The 17,351-nt window shown below is 42.0% G+C and overlaps 1 protein-coding gene across 1 annotated transcript in view; it reads right to left on the reverse strand.

Moving 5' to 3' along the window:
• Nucleotides 1–7,276: 7,276 nt before the first annotated feature.
• The window catches only part of PHLPP1 (PH domain and leucine rich repeat protein phosphatase 1), a 287,729-nt gene continuing 277,654 nt past the window's right edge, over nucleotides 7,277–17,351 (reverse strand). The window contains exons 16-17 of the mRNA XM_069100244.1: nucleotides 16,084–16,312; nucleotides 7,277–9,465 (exon numbers count right to left, since the gene is read on the reverse strand). Of these exons, the coding sequence (XP_068956345.1) occupies nucleotides 8,320–9,465; nucleotides 16,084–16,312 (1,375 nt within the window). The 3' untranslated portion in view covers nucleotides 7,277–8,319. The remainder of the gene's footprint in view (nucleotides 9,466–16,083; nucleotides 16,313–17,351) is intronic.

The raw sequence follows: 17,351 nt of genomic DNA on the forward strand, positions 1-17,351 counted from the left end.
CAAGGACCTATCTTACATTCAGGACTCCCTTGCCACCTTGGCCTGCCATTCAAATCCTAATACATCACTCTGTTACTACCATTATCAGCCTTCTGAGTTGGTAAAGAAAGTCACAGGAACTATGCACTCAGGATTACAAACTGGTTATCTAATCTCAACTAGGCCCTCCCCACTGCAAGGAAATTATTTATCCTATTTCTTTATTACTCCCTAAAGTATCCATTTCAAACCTTCAAGTCTCCGACTTTATTCCCCACCCCTTGGTGCTGATGATGACCTGGTCTCTTACTTTACTAAGACTGAAACCATCTGTCACAACCTCCAACAGCTCCGCTTTTCCATACCCTAAAACCTCTTTTGCTCCAGTTTCAGATGACTCATTCCCGATTATCTTCTCCTTCAGGATCTTGCAAACTCATTATTTCCCAAGCTCTATTGTCTTGCTTCCCAGGTGCTCCCCTAGAAAACTCCCCTAGACCCCTCTACCCCTTTGAGCTACTGCCCTGCATCTCCCCACCTCTTCATAGCCCCTGAAAAGATCATTCTATCTCCCCTGCTTCCACTTCCTCACCATACATGCATTTCTTAGCCATTATTATAAATAATAGGGTTCCAATCATACCACTTTACTTAAACTGCTGTCAAAGGTTTTCAGTATTCTAATGGATGAATTCCATAGCCTTCTCTGAATCTCCACCCTGCCTGACCTTTCTCTAGCATCCCACCCTGGTGAACAACCTCACCTTTCAGGTACTCTACTCTCCTTTGGGTTCAATGACATTTTTCTCTACTTCTCTTTCCATCTGCTAGGAATCAAGGCTCTGTTCCTAGGTTCTCTTTGCTATGCAAACTTCCCTGGTGATCTCACCTCCTCCCACGAGTACTTGCCCAGTCCTATCCTCTACACAGAACTGTGCAGCCACCCAGAGATACTTGCATGTCCTGTGTCTCAAACTCAGCGTGTCTGAAAGTCCACTCCACACATTCACTAATGCTGTGGATGGCACCATCTTCTCAGTCACCTGTCCTGGAAACCTGAATCATCGACTCTTTTCCTCTGTCACATCCTATCTATCTATCTATCTATCTATCTATCTATCTATCTATCGATCTGTATGTATATGTATGTATGTATGTATGTATGTATGTATACACACACATTCAATTGCCATTGTTGATTCCACCTCTACAAAACCCTCAATCTCTATCTCCACTGGCATGTCTTCATCACCCCTCTCCTGGGCTACGCTATGACAACAACCTCCCAACTAGTCTCCTTCCCTTGTCTCTATAATCCATTCTAGCCAGACACCAAATTAACTTCCTAAAGGCACCCATCTGATCATATCATTCCCTCAAAACCTCCTTGGTTATTGCCTTGAGTAGATTACTTTCCGTAGTTATTTTACACCAGGCACTCTATGTTCCAGCTAAACTGCATCTGACATTCCTCAAACCTGACCTTACATTTCCAAATTCAGTGCACCTGTTCAGGCTCTCTCCCATGACTAGAACTTACCTCATTCTCATCTTTGTCATTTGGAAGCCTCAGGTCCCATGCCATCACCTCCCTCAAGTCTTCCCTGATGCTCCCAGGTGAAAGCGTTTCCCCTTCCTCACAAGGGCCCTGGGGCTCTTGGCTCACTCTCTCCTTTGGCATTAGACACTGTACCTGTGTACAGGTCCTCTCTCCCCTTCCTGAAATCTAAGTTCCCAGAGGGCAGGGGCTGTGTCATTTTGACTGTGTATCCCTAGCACCTACAATAGTGCTTTGCATGTAGTAGGCACTAAATATTTATTGAGCACATTTTATTATGAGCATAGGTATGAAATGACTAGATAATTCCTAGGAAGCTTCTCTATGGAACAAACCACAGAAATGTCAATAGAAGTCACAGTAACTCTTCTCATGCCTGGAAGAATGCTATCCACATCCAGAGAAAGAAATATGGAATCTGAATGCAGATTGGAGAATACTATTTCTTTCCCATGGTCTTTCCTGTCCATTCTAATTCTTCTTTACAAATGACTGTGAAAATATGCTTAATGTATATGTACAGCCTATATCAGACTGCACACCATATTGGGAAGGGGTGAGGGAGGTGGAGAAAATTTAAAACTCAAAAGCTTATGAAAGTGAATGTTGAAAACTAAAAGTTAATTTAAAAAAATTCTTCTCATGCCAATTATAAGGGGTGGAAAGGGGATCAAACTGCCTCTAGAGAGGATGGGGCTGCTTCAGGCCTCATACATCACCACAAAAGACCCCGATATCCTGCTTCTGCTATACCACCACTACCTCGCAGTCCAACATTGTGTACGCTCACTGAAGCGGAAACATTCTCATTCCGGGATCCTCACACGTGGCCTAGTTTTGAGCTGTCCTTTAGAGTGGATTGAGATAGAATCAAGATCAAGATCTACACCTTGGTCTCCTGTCAAATCAGTCAATAAACATTTAGTAAGCACCTACCACATACCAGGCACTGTCCTGTACCCTGGAACCATGATGCCAAAGACACTTGCATCCCCTACCCCACAGTAAGTGGTACTACTCTAGGTATTTGAACTTAGGTGAAGAGTAGAAGGAATGCTGGAAGCCATTTTGGTTTTTTTATTTTTATTTTTTTGTAGGAGGAAAGGCAGGACAATTGGGGTTAAGTGACTTACCCAAGGTCACACAGCTAGTAAGTGTGTCAAGTATCTGAGGCCAGATTTGAACTCTGGCCCTCCTGACTCTGGGGCTGCCACAATTCTGTTTTTTTATACCTCACAGGGAGCCCTATAAGATTGACCTTGGAATCAATCTAGATCTATCAGGCAAAATTCAGAGCTCTGAAGTAGAATGGAAAAATTTGAGTCTCGCTTACCTTATCTGGACTTGTCTCCCTGGGGCTAGACTGGAATACCTTCAAAATGTGAGGAAGAGAAAGCTTTGATGTGAATAGAATGTTAAGAGTTAGGAAGAAACTTGAGAGTTCATCTGTGTCATTTTATAGATGAGAAAATTAAGGTCTAGAAAGTTATGACTTGACTAAAATCACAGCTAGTTCGTGGCAGAGATGGGCTCCTTCTCTTCTCTAGGGAAGTGTTTGATGTTGAAAGCAGACAGCTCCTAAGGATCTCCAGATCCCCATGGCTCTCCTCTGTTTTCCTTATGGAACTTGCTCTTACCTGATGTGGGCCTAGGGGTGTGGCATGTACAGGTATCCCTGTCTTTGCCTCTACCTCTCAGATAAAGTATGAACACCCTTACTCAAGGCTTTCAAGGCAATCAACTGAGCTGGATTACTTGAATGGAGGACAAAGCTCAAGTGCTCACAGTCTGTCTTTCCATAATAACTATGATGTGAAGACACTATTCACAGCAACAAGTCACAGTTATCTGGGGCACAGGGGCGTCTGTCTTTCTGTATATGGAAGACTAGTGATCTTCTTTTTTACACTGTGGGTCCAAAATGGGGAGGGAGGTTTGAAAGAGAAACACAATTGTACAAGCAAGGTGGACAATTCAGTTGAGATTCTGAAGCTGCATGAGAGTCTTCCTGGTCTATGATGGTTCCTGACAATATCTTCTCTCCATGCTGGGTAATGAGTCAGGCAGCTTATGATTTCTATACTGTAAGTGGAAAACAGCATGATAAAATCCTCATATCCCCCATGAGTTTGCAGGACAAGGGAAACTGTTGTAACTTCCAATCCCTCCCCCATACCTACTCAGACAAGGCTACAAGACCAGTCATGTGAACCAACAGGAGAATTAGGGAAAATCTGGGTTCTCTTTTGAAAAATAAATCAATTAAAAAATAATCACAGGGGGTGGAGCCAAGATGGCAGTGTAGAAGCAGGAAAGCTCCGTATGCCCCCTCCATAACCACCTAAAATACCTAAAAAAATGACTCTAGGGGCGGCCAGATGGCTCAGCGAGTAAGAGCACTGGCCCCAGAGTCGGGATGACCTGGGATCGAATCCGGGCTCAGATACTTAGCACCACACCCAGAAATAAATAGCCATGTAACCTTGAGCAAGTTACTTAAGCACAATTGCTTAGGGGTGGCCAGGTGGCTCAGCAAGTAAGAGCACTGGCCCCAGAGTCGGGATGACCTGGGATCAAATCCGGGCTCAGATACTTAGCACCACACCCAGAAATAAATAGCCATGTAACCTTGAGCAAGTTACTTAACCACAATTGCTTAGGGGCGGCCAGGTGGCTCAGCGAGTAAGAGCACCGGCTCCAGTGTCGGGAGGACCTGGGGATCGAAACCGGGCTCAGATACTTAGCACCACACCCAGAAATAACTGGCCGTGTAACCTTGAGCAAGTTACTTAACCCCAATTGCTTTTTTAAAAAAATGACTCTAAACAAACTTTAGGGCTATAGAACCCACACAGTGACAGAGAGAAACAAATCTCCCACTGAAGACAGCCTGGCAGCCTGACAGGAAGGGTCCATTGCAGTGCACTGGGAGCAGAGCCCAGTCCTGCAAGAGTCCAGGGGTTTTAGCCTCAGGGAGGCCACAACCAGCAGCGACTGGAGAGGACTTTGGGAGAGTGGATCACCAGCAGCTGTGGAGGTTTCCAGAATTATCAACCCATAAATGCCAAAGACAAAGTAAGAGTTCAGTGTAGACTTTGTGGGAACAGGGGGTCCAGAAGTGCAGTCCGGCCTCTGCTCCTGGAGGGAGAAGTGGCTGAGGTGCATCAGCTGCCTGTGGCTGCTTCAGAGCTCCTGGCCAGCAGATTGTAGGGGGACCAAGAGACCAGTCTGAGAGGTAATTGCTCTTTCTTTAACCTATTTGGATCTGGATTGCTGTCTAGGGTGGAGGTCCTAGGGTGCATGACCAGTGCGCCAGAGTCAGTGGAGGCTTCTGAGAGGGCAGCCAACTAATAGCTCCAGCAGCTGAGAAAACCCCAGCAATTTGGGACAAAGCTCTCCTCTCTGGAAGCAGAGTTCTACTGAGGCAAAAAGCTCAAAAGTCAAGTTATTGAGTGGCAACATGAGCAAGCAAAGGAAACAAAGCAAGAACAGCAATCTGACTTTGGATTCCTATTTTGGGGACAAAAAGGATCAAAGAATGGAACAGAAGGAAGACAACAAAGTCAGAACTCCTGCACCAAAAGCTTCCAAGAAAAATATGAACTGCTTACAGGTCATAGAGGAGCTTAAGAAGGATTCTGAAAACCAAATAAAAGAAGTGGAGGAAAAATTAGGAAGAGAAATGAGAATGATTCAAAAAGATCATGAAAAGAGAGTCAACAACCTGACTGAAGAAAAGAACACGTTAAAAAATAGAATAACTCAAATGGCAAGAGGCTCAAAAAGCCAATGAGGAGAATACCTTAAAAAGCCAAATTTGCCAGATGGAAAAAGAATCTCAAAAGTTCACTGAAGAGAATAATTCCTTCAGAGTTAGATTGGAGCAAATGGAAGCTAGTGACTTCATGAGAAATCAAAATACTATTAAACAGATTCAAACAAATGAAAAAATAGAAGGCAATGTCAAATATCTCACTGGGAAAACCACTGACCTGGAAAATAGATCCAGGAGAAATAATTTAAAAATTATTGGACTACCTGAAAGCCATGATCAAAAAAAGAACCTAGAAATCATCCTCCAAGAGATTCTCAAGGAAAACTGCCCTCATGTTTTAGAACCAGAGGGTAAAATAGAGGTTGAAAGAATCCACCAATCACCTCCTGAAAAAGATCCCCCAAACTCCTAGGAATATTATAGCCAGGTTCCAGAATTCCCAGATCAAGGAGAAAGTATTACAAGCAGCCAGGAAGAAACAATTTGAATATTGTGTAAACACAATCAGGATTACACAGGATCTGGCAGCTTCTACACTAAGGGATCGAAGGGCTTGAAATATGATATTCCAGAGGTCAAAGGAACTGGGATTAAAACCAAGAATCACCTACCCAGAAAAACTGAGTATTATGTTTCAGGGGAAAATATGATCATTCAGAAGAATAGAGGACTTTCAAGCATTTTTGCTGAAAAAACCAGAGTTGAATAGAAAATTTGACATTCAGATACAAGAAGCAAGAGAAGCATGAGAAGGTAAGCAGGGAAAAGAAGTCATAAGGAACTTATCAAAGTCGAACTATTTACATTCCTACATGGAAAAACTATAATTGTAACTTATGATACTTTTCTCAGTATGAGAAGAGTTGAAGGGAATATAAATGTGTGTATATATACATATATACACACATATATATGTCTATATAGGAGGGTATATGAATACATATGTGAGTGTGTGTATATATGTGTACAAGTATACATAGAGGGCATAGGGCCAATTGAATAGGAAGGGATGATACTAAAAAGGTGAAACTGAGAGGTGAGAGAGGAATATAATAAGAGGAGATGGGGAGAGACAGAATGGGGTAAATTATCTCATATAAAAGAGGCAAGGGAAAACTTACAATGAAGGGGAGGAACAGGAAGGCAAATGGGAATGAGTCAACCTTACTCTCACTGAATTTGGCTTAGGGAGGGAATTGAAGCTAACCCATGCAAGCATACACACTAAACAGGGTATCTTGCCCTATAGGAGAGTAGTGGGGAAGGGGATGATGGAAGAGTGGGCAGGCTGGGGGGAAGGAAGTTGGAAGCACACACTTTTGAAAAGGAACAGGATCAAAGTAGAGAACAGAACAAGTGGGGGGCGGGATAGGATGGAGGGAAATATAATGAGTCTTTTACAATATATCCATTATGGAAATGTTTTGCATAGCTACACATGTACAACCTATATTGAATTGCTTATCTTCCCAGTAAGGGTGGGTGATGAGGGAGGAAGGGAAAGAATCTGGAATTCAAAGTTTTAAAATCAAATGTTTAAAATATATATACATATGCATATATATTGTTATTATTTTTTACATGCAACTGGGAAATAAGATAAATAGGCATTGGTGTATACAGATCCATCTTGCCCTACTGGAAAGACAGAGGAGGATGGGGGAGGATATAGGAGAGAGAAGATTGGGGAAGGGGGTATACAGTGGGATCACTGTTTTGGGGTGGTGGGTAGGGGAAGGACAGGGAGAAAATTTGCAACTTATAATCTTGTGGAAATGATGTAAATTAAAAATAAACATAAAATTTAATTTAAAAAAATAATCACAAAGGACTGATATTCACCCACACAAAGGCCACCTGACAAACCATAAACACCTCCAAAGCACCCCAATCCTCCAATCCCAGAATGGAAAGTATAATTCTTATGCCATTTTTGACTGCTCAAACAAAAGTAGATGGGTCCGTTACTTGTAAATTTTATATTTATTATAACAAAAATTATGACATGTTCATTTGTGCATTCTGCTTTAATATAACTCTTGGTATGTAAATGATCTAAATGAGCTCTATACAATCATGCTGGTTGTGGCAGCAATAAGGAACACAAATAAAAAATGTCTGGAAAAGTAGGTATTTGAGGGAAGGAAGAGGAAAAGGGGAAAAATCAGAGGCCCACTGGACGTAGGTTGTTATTCAGTGGTCTTAAGAACCACCTTATTTGTAGATAGCTGGTCTGGCCACTTAGGCTCACCACAAAATGAGCGTGAGCCAAAGTCCTTGGAGGGCCAGGTATAAATAAGGTGCGGTTGGGGGGAGGTGGGAGGAGAACACAAAGTCAGTTATTCAGGCTGTGTCCTTATGCTGAGACTACAAAACATTTTAAGCATCACTATACAACACGGAGCTATTTACAGTAATAATTTCCCAATCAACTGTTCTCTCAGAGAAAATTAGTGAATCTCAGTGACTTCAGTCACCTGACAGAGTAAAGCAACTCCTAGGAGTTAGTCTCCATATTCTACAAATGTCTATCATTTTCAAGACCAAAAAAAAAACAAACAAAAAAGCCTTCCCCCCCCCCCAAAGAAATACAGTATTACAATATTACTGAATCATTGAGTACTGGCAACCTGCCCTGTCTTCCAAACAAACAAACAGCAACAAAAAAAGCCATTTTTAAAAAATATTACATCATCATTCTCTGCAATATATTAAACCTTTTTGTTCTTTGTCTTTACACTTCTGATATGTTAGGGGAGGGGGGAAGGGGGAGAGTTAACCAGTTAAAATCATATTGGTAAAGCATCACTAGAAGAAAGGTGGTGATTATTAAAAAATAACAAACAAAGGAGAGAACCTACAGATTAGCTGCAAAGGCAAATGACGGAGTTAGGGAGAGTGGAAAGGAGGAGAAGTGGAGTAAAACCCCTGGTTTAACGTGAGCCTGGGAGACTCAGTCTTTTCTGGGCAGTTTATTATGATTTGCTTAAGCAGTACTTGCACTGGGTCATAGTGGTGTGTCGTAACAGTCTGGCAGCTGGTCCAGCTGATACTGCCTCTGCTGCTGCTGCTGCTGCTGCTGCTGCTGCTCATGGTGGTGCTTCATGATTTCTTTGACTTCTTCTTCCAGCTCGGGAGGGATTATAAACTGATCATCAGGATCGGGCTGGGCCGGAGCCGCGAAGTAGCCGCCTGTTTTTCGGAGAGGCGCGTCAGCAGCTACCTCTATCATGTTGTGGCTCCGCTCCTGGGGGGCCACGGAGCCGTTGCCCCTCCTGCGCCCGATGGTCCCAGTGGCAGAGAAGTCAGTCTTCCTGGGCAGACCCACCTCGTCCTCGTTGGCACTGATAACGATGCCCTCGTCGCTAGCCTCGGCGGGCACCTGCAGCAGCTGCTGCTGCTGCCTCTCCTTCTCCTTGGCTTGGCCACAGTGAATGTCCACCTCCACCTCCACCCTGCTGCCGTTGGTGAAGACACCCTCGATGGGCTCCTCGTCATCGCTGTCAAGGCCATTGTCAGAGAAGGCACTGGAGAACGTGGCACTGGAGAGCTGCCTCTGGAAGGAGCTGGATAGACAGACGGGGTGCAGCATGAAGCGCGGCTCGCTGGGATAGGCGGGACTGCTCTCGCTCAGTGCGCCCGGGGGGGGCTCGTCCGAGGCTGTGGATCCCACCTCACTGCTCATCTCTGAGGTGGAGATCTCACTGCTGATCTCGGAGGCCATGCCGCTGCTGGAGGAGGGCACCCCTAGCCCGTCGGAGGGCCGGTCTTTGATCACCACATTGACCGAGGGAGGAAAGATCCCTGGGCTTGGAGGGGGGACCCCACTTCCAGCGAGCTCGCAGCAGCAGAAGCTGTCCTCGGTGACATTGAGCTGCACCACTACGGCACTGATGCTGTCGTTACAGCCGTAGCTCTGGGCCAGGGTACACAACTTCTTGGCTGCGGCTAAGGCATCAGGCACGTTCCGCACAGCCTCGACTGCCTCCTCCAGGGACAGGCTGTCCCACAGCCCCCTGCTGCCCAAGATGAAGAACTCATCCTGCGGTGTCAATGTCACCGATTGCACGTGGGGACGGGGAACAACACTTGGGTGGAGAAAGGTGTAGCCCAAAATCCGCGTGGATTCAGTGACTCCATTGACTTTGCCATCCTGTAGGAGAGGGGAGAGACAAGACACCTTTTACATCAGTGCTGATTCCTGTTAGTGTCACCCCACCCACAGGGAAGGGACCACTGCAGATCTGACCTGGGAAGGCACCCCAGAACACCAGGATAGGAAGGAAAGAGAGGGAAGTTCTTTTGGTAGTCTAAGTTGAGGTCCCTTTGTGGAGAAGAATTGCCCTGAATTTGTAAGGACTGAGGAGTGCCAAGACAAAAGTAGACTGAAGCTAATCCATGCAAGCATGTACACTGGAGGAGGATGGACTTGTAAGATCATTATCTTTTACTGCAACCCTACAGAATTCTACAAGAGAAAGAAAATTCTCTCAAAAGCAAGCCACTCTTCTTCCCTCCAATCTTACAGCTTACAAATGTGAAAACGGGGAATACAAATTTGTATTACCATCAGCTGGGCTGTGGCAAAGTAGTTTTACATGCCTAGAAGTTACTTACATCTTTAAGGAAGCCCTCGAGGGTAAGACTAACAGGATGCCAAGGCAGATGGAGGGAGGGATACGTTTAACTTTATGAAGGCCAATGACACACTTTTTGAGGGGGAGACATAACTGTACATTCATGTCTTAAAATGATTACATTCTGCCTAGCCAAAGTCTTTGTTAAAATGCTTCTTTATGCAACTATAATTGCATCCCAGTTCTGCTTGGTTTTTTTTAAGCTTTTTTTGTCTTTAGAGGTAGTTCTAGTCCCTCCAGACTCTTATGCACTGAATTCCTTAGCTTCCACATGTAACAGGTAGGCCCTGCTTTTAAACACTTTACTTTCTAGATCTGGACTTTAATATTCCTTAATCCGCTGCACCCAGCAAGGCTAAACACCTTCTGGTGATGTAGCAGGATTAGGGCAGTGGTAGTTTAAGGAGAAAGGTAGTTTTAGCATCTCAATGAAGAAACCTCTTTGCCAGAACAACATGCCTCTTTCCCAGCACCAACTTCTTCTTTACTCAAAATCCAAGACTAAAATAGATCTGTCTATCATGTCCCCAAAGCAGGAGCTTGTTTCACTGAGGAAGAACATAACCCACCCAGGGTACCTCTTGCCTATGGCCCCTTGTGAGTTACCACCATTGGTCTACCCAGTGAGCTGGTTGTCTTTTTCAATTTCAGTAATCAATAAACATTTATCAAGTGAGTAAGAGCGCCGGCCCTGGCATCAGGAGACCTGGGATCAGTTCCGGCCTCAGATATCGGCACCCACACAAAAAATAACTGGCTGTGTAACCTTGCGCAAGTTATTTAATCCTGATTGCTTTAAAAATAAATAAATAAACATTTATCAAGTGCCTACTATGTATCAGGCACAGGGCTAAGCGATGAGGATACAAAAAGGCAAAAGGTGGTCCCCTGCCCTCAAGGAGCTTACAGCCTAAGGGGAGCTACAAAAAGCAAGCACACATAAACAAAGTAAGCTGTACACAGGATGCATAGGAAATAATTAACAGAGGGAAGGCCCTGGAAGTAAGAAGGGCTGGGAAAGGCTAATTGTTGGAAAGGTCCCCGCAGAGCATCCTGCCACCAGCCTCTCTGTTATACAATCTCTTGATGTCCCACACTCCCACCCTTCTTTGGAGTTCCTCACTACAGCCTGCTTACAACCAACATTAGCTTTTCCATTTCCCTCTGTGTGAGATTTATCTTTAGTTCCAGATCTTAAGGACGCAGCAACATTGGTACAATGTTTGTATTGAAAAGATGGGTCTTTAATGTTATGGGCTCAGTAAATGTGCTTTGCAATTTCATGAAAGTAATTCAGCCTGTTCTTTTTACCTCTCGGCCCAGTTCACTGTCCATCTGGGTTGTTTGTCCCTTACATACATACCGTGTTGGATGACTTCACATAAGATTAGTTCCCATATGAACTAATCAGATGCATGCTGAACTGTGGGCAACAAAGACTTTCTTTATCCATTTTGTCTTGTCAGTGGAAATAAACAGGTCAAACTTCTTTGAGTGATTCTGGATTTCTTTGAGGAGGCTTTGTGATGTCTTGGGGCTTGATGTAATCAACATATTGTCATCTGAAAACAGGATCATTTGGGGAATTCCGCTGTCCTCAGGGATTGTCCCTTCTTGACCTGGACTCTGTTCTGCATCTCTTTTATTATACCGGTGAATAGTTTTGGCAAGCATTTATCTTTCTTTCCTTTTGTGTCTCTCCTCAAGTTTATTATCAGAGGATTCTGCTGTGAAATCTTCCAGGAAATCTCAATGATATTGATTTATGAATGGGAGACACCTTGTTGCTGCACCAAGTTGAATGGTTTTTTCCTCATAATTAGCAAATGGTAAGCAAAATGGTATCTTACATTCTCTACAATTTTCAGTCAATGGCACGATGAGCTGGTCTTGAGCATTGTTTGCAGAAGCCTACTTGTGTATTGCTTACACTCTCATCAAAGGTGCTCACATAAAGACTTTGAATAGAAGAGAGCATGGGCGTAGAGGGCAGGAGCTACTGATGTTTTCTTGGTCACTTTTCCTGCTATAAAAAGGTCTGAGATTTTTTCCTTTGGTATCTTTCCTGCCTTTAAGTACTCTGCCATCCAGCTCCACAATTGTATCGCCTCCATCAAAGACCTCCTCTATATGTATTTGATTCAGTTTGGCTACTTTCCCCATCTTTGTTCCCTTGAACGTCATTTCTACTTCTTGTGTATACACTTCAGGGACTGTGAGGTTAGGGCCCACGTGTGGTGGCTCCACTCTGCCTGAGGATGTAATAATTTTTGCAAATATTTTCTATTTTTCTTCTGTTTGTAGTCCTTTTTCTGTTTTCACCTTGAATGCCCTTGGGATGACTGCTTAGTTGGACATCTTGCCCGGCTTGCTTTAGACTGATTTTACCTTTCCTTGCTTTATGAGGTATACTGCTAGTGCGAGGAGACTAATATCTGCTAACATTTCTCCTTAAGAAGAGACAAAGCTGTCCCTAGGAGCTGACTGGCCTCTGCTTCCCCTGAGACAGATTTCTGATGCTTAACAACATTAAAAGTCCCTCCTACATGGAATCTAGGCTGCTCAGACTTAGTGGGTGCCTGAGTTATCCTGCCCTGCTGACCATATAGCTTGTTTATAGATAGATAGATAGATAGATAGATACATACATACATATAGATATATATATAGATACACATATAGATGTATTTCCATGAGGAGATAAAGGGAGGCTCCATACTCTAAAGCTGAAGATAATTCTCACTGGATTCCTGTTAGAAATCCTTGCTCTGTTAGAGCAGACGAAACCTTTTTTTGTTAACCATTTAATGACTTATGATTACCCTACAGCTGTTCAGTCATTTTGCAGTTGTGGTTGACGCTCCATGACCTCATTTGGGGTTTTCCTGGCGAAGACACTGGAGTGATTTGCCATTTCCTTTTCCAGCTTATTTTTACAAATGAAGAACTAAGTTAACCAGGTTAAGTGACTTGCCCAGGGTTACATAGCTAGTAAGTGTCAGGCCACATCTGAACTCAGGTCTTCCTGAATCCAGGTCCAGCACCCTATCCACTGTGCCACCTAGTTTCATTTCAAAACTGAAACTAAATTAACAGAATATTGGTGTTAGGCTCACTATTAGCAGCTCATAACTATTATTTTTTTGTGAGACTTTATAGATAGTTTATATAATAAACTGGTTATCCCATTGGCAGTCACATTTCTCCATGTGGCAAGTAAGTCAAATGTTTGCTGACTTGGAGGCCTTTTGGGCTCTTGGTCTCCTTGATGTAGCAATTCATTTATAATGGTTTAACTTCTGGATGAAATTATGGCTCTTTGTGTTAATATTATTTCTGTTGTCCATCTTCCATTTTTGTTGGCAATCACTTGTTTAAATAATTCGCAGTTAAATACTTTTAACTGTATACCATATCCTTTTCTCATGACTCTTCTTTCTTTCTGTTTATTATAAATTCTTATCTTAGCTTCTACTGTATACAGCTGACTCAAAAATAACTCCCACATCTATAATAAGTCTTTTCCCATCTGTTAAAAATGTAATCTATTTAATTCTTTGTGCTGTTATTTGGTGCTTTCCATTTCTAGTACCTACCAATTCTTTTTTTTTTTCTTTTTCTGAAGGTGTTCAATATGAGACTTCTATGTAATCTACAACTCTCTGGTCTCTCTCTTTTTTCTTCTGAGTCATATGAATTCCTCTCTCCTTTCTTCTATAATTCTTCCCATCCTAATCATTTCTTTCCTTTTCAATGAAGTCATCAAGTGTCAGAGTATATTCTGATTTAATTTCACCATGGAATTTCTCTACTGCTTCATCCTCAGCAACACATACTAGTATATAAATGTACCAATTTTCATTTCAATTTTATTTTCATGGTAGTCTTTTCTAAAAAAAAAATTGCACTGTAGTTCATTTAAGTATTTCCCAATTACATGTAATTTTTCTTTTTTTTTTTTGCTTTTTGGAGGGGGGAAGGAATGGCAATTAGGGTTAAGTGACTCGCCCAAGGTCACATGGTTAGTAAGTGTTAAGTGTCTGAGGCCGTTGAACTCAGATCCTCCTGACTCCAGGGCTAGTTCTCTATTTACTGTGTCACCTAGCTGCCCCAGCATGTAATTTTTTTGACATTCTTTTTTTTTAAATGAGTTTTAAATTCTCTCCCTCCTTCCCACCCCAAGCAATTTGGTATCAATTATGCATTTGAAGTCATGCAAAACACTTATTTTTATTATTCATGCTGCAAAAGAAAACAGACCAAAAAAGGAGAATAAAGTTAGAAAAAATTATGCTTCAAGTGATTTAGAGGATTTTTTTTCATGTGACTACTGATAGCATTGATTTCTTCTGTAAACTGCAGGTTCATATCCTTTGACCATTTATCAACTGAGGAATGGCTTTTACTTTTATAATCAGGTGGTCTACCTTCTTCTTCAGCTAATGAATTTAGCTACTTGCTTTTGTTAAATCTACTGATGGTAGATTTTCATCTTAATTTATAAACTTTGACTTCAATAGGTGTCTCCATGTGGAGACAATACAGAGAAAATATCATGATTTTATAAAAGGATTTCTATAATAGACATACACAAAACTGTCATGCTCTACTCCAAAACAGGGTAACTTTGCAAAAAGTTAAAAATAAAAAAGTTGCAAGCGAAGTTTTAATTTCCCACTAGCTCCTTGAAGGCATCCTATCCTCTAGTATCACACATCTCCATCCTCCCTGTCCCAGTTACTCTTAAGGGTGCAAATTAAGGGCAAACCTTCCTTGGTACCAATGGGGCACCACCTCTTGGACCTTTTATACTTTTCTCTGCCAGACACAGCGAGAGGAGACAATTTTATATCCTTTTGGAAATATAGGGGTCAATGAAATTCCAATCAAACTTAGTTTAATGCTGATAGTAAACAAATTAACAAAAAAAAAAACCCCCACCAAATAGAAAGGGGCAAGGGAGAAAGGAATTCTTTTAAAGAATCAAGGAAAAATTTCATCTGGGGTTTTAAAGCAAGAAATTCCCAAGTCATTCCTAGTACTTATTTCCTTAAACTTGTATTAGTTTCTTAACATATCAAAACTGCTCATAGCATCCATTTTCCTGTTTTCATCATACAAAAGATAAAAAAAAATTATCCTTCTACTGGAACATCCTTTTAAACAAAGTACTATATGGTGTAATTTAGTAGAAGACAGTTCAGTCATGAAGTTCAGTAAAGGATTTTAACTAATTATATTAAAAAATAAACGAATATTATAAATCTGTCCCACCTATGCTGGAGACCCAAGAAAATAATTACACTGAAGCTGCAGCATAATTCTATGAACAAGGAAGAAAAAAGGTTTAAAACTGAAGAATGTACTGAGGCTACAATATGATCTCAATAATAAGCCCTTGAGCAGCCAAACCTAAGCAAAGAAATAGTAAAAAAATTAAGAGCTTAGGTATAAACTGGTGGTATTTCTATCTAGATATTCTAAGTTATCAGATTTTCTTGATGTCACTGAAAAAGATAATAACAATAAGAGCTGATATTTTATACAGCGCTCTAAGATCTTACGAAGTACTGTATTTTATTTGATCTTAGTAACAACAAGGACATTGACAGAAAAAAACTTAAAATAGTCCAGTAAAGTTTACAAAGAACTTTACAAATATTATTTGATCCTTACAACAACTCTGGGAGCTATCTGCTGTTATCTTCACTTTACAAATGGAGAAACTAAGGCAAACAGAACTTATATGACTTATCCATGGTCACAAAACTGCTAAGTGTCATTGGCAGGATTTGAACTCAGGCTTTCCTGATTCTCAGTCTAGCAGTCTATCCACTGTGTTGCCAAGCTGCCTCTTTAACAACGACTCTGTGAGGCAGGTGCCATCATTATCCCCATTTTACAAATGAGATCAGGACTTATTAACCCAATGCCCTAAAAACATCTCTAGATCAGTCTGAAAGTAATCTGATAAATGCCACTTGGGTTTAGGATTCTGACTTTAATCCAGTCTCACATCATGTTATCCCAAATGAAAGACTCTGGCTAAATGATGGCAGGGCAGGTCTTTGGGAAAGAGCAGTGAGTCTTAGGGTGTCCATCCTCTGTCACAGCAGAGGGGGCCGCGTCCTCACCTCAGTGATGATGGCTTTGTGCTGCTTGATTCTCTTCAGCTCCTCTTCACAGCTCATGATGTAAGATTTTGACAGAGGCAGAGGTTTCCCATTCCGGCACAGAACTGTTTGGCACTTTCCCACATTAGCAGAGGTCAAGGTGAAATATCCTCCTGGGTCCATAGGATCATGCTTTATATGACACAGGACAGCAGAGCCCCCAAGTTTTTGCCCAGCAGTCCCAAGTTTCCTAAAATTTTGGGGAAAAGAAACAGAGCATCACACATTAGTTTGATTCCTTTCATTGGCTACAAAACCAAGCACAGGGGAGGAGACAGGAAAAGCCCTGCAGAATTCACTAGAATTCAATTTAGTTTCTCTTCATCAAAACATGACTAAGCTTCCCAGAGGAAGAAAGCTAGTGTAGAACCTGACATATTACACACCTACTTACACAAAAAGGAATCTCAACACAACTGGTGGGAAAAGTCACATTACCATTAAAAGCCATGGGAACCAACTGGAATAAAGGAGTCCCTATACTCATACACACAATTGGCTACACAAATCACACAAACACACACTCCTCAGGCACCACATTCTCAAGACAACAACCAACTTGTTCCTTTGGTTACCATTCTCTGGGCCTAAGATTAGGAAGCCAAAGGGTCAACTACTAAAGAGGAGGGCCTATATGTATACCCTTAAAAATTCACTGATTCTTTTCTGTCTTTTGATTTAACCTTTTATTTATGGTCACTAATCTACAGACCCATTAGGACACCAGTTGCATCTGCAAGTTGTGACAAAAACCTCAGGACCAGAGCAAGCACTATTAGCTAAGTTATCCTTCATATCATTTATGCTCATATTATCCCTTTATGGGTAATAGGAAGGTAACAGAAGTACCATCAGTTCACAAATAGAGATTGTAAGATTAAGTCACTTGCCTTGGGTTAATCTGTGGAAAAGTTAAGGATGAAACCCAAGGTCCTTAGAGTCACTTATGCACTAGGATTCTGTGATTAAAGAATTTGCAATTCTTCTCAAGATTTCACACGATCCTATCATGTGGCATGCTCCATTCACAAATGAGAAAAATGAAGGACAGATGGGAGAGGAAACAAGCCTGGAATTCAGGTCCTGGAACCCTTGAATGCCCATGGCTACTACTCTCCAATGAGGCTCACAGGCCCTGCCAGAGTAAGTGAGGCTCCAGCCTTCCCATCAAGGAAATGAAGATTTTCCTTCTCATCAGATTAAGTGAAGGGATGATATTGGTGAAAAAG

Source organism: Petaurus breviceps, unplaced genomic scaffold (genome assembly GCF_028583685.1).
Source record: "Petaurus breviceps papuanus isolate PSGF00001 unplaced genomic scaffold, PetGlider_PUasm1.0 38, whole genome shotgun sequence".
Lineage (NCBI taxonomy): Eukaryota > Metazoa > Chordata > Mammalia > Diprotodontia > Petauridae > Petaurus > Petaurus breviceps.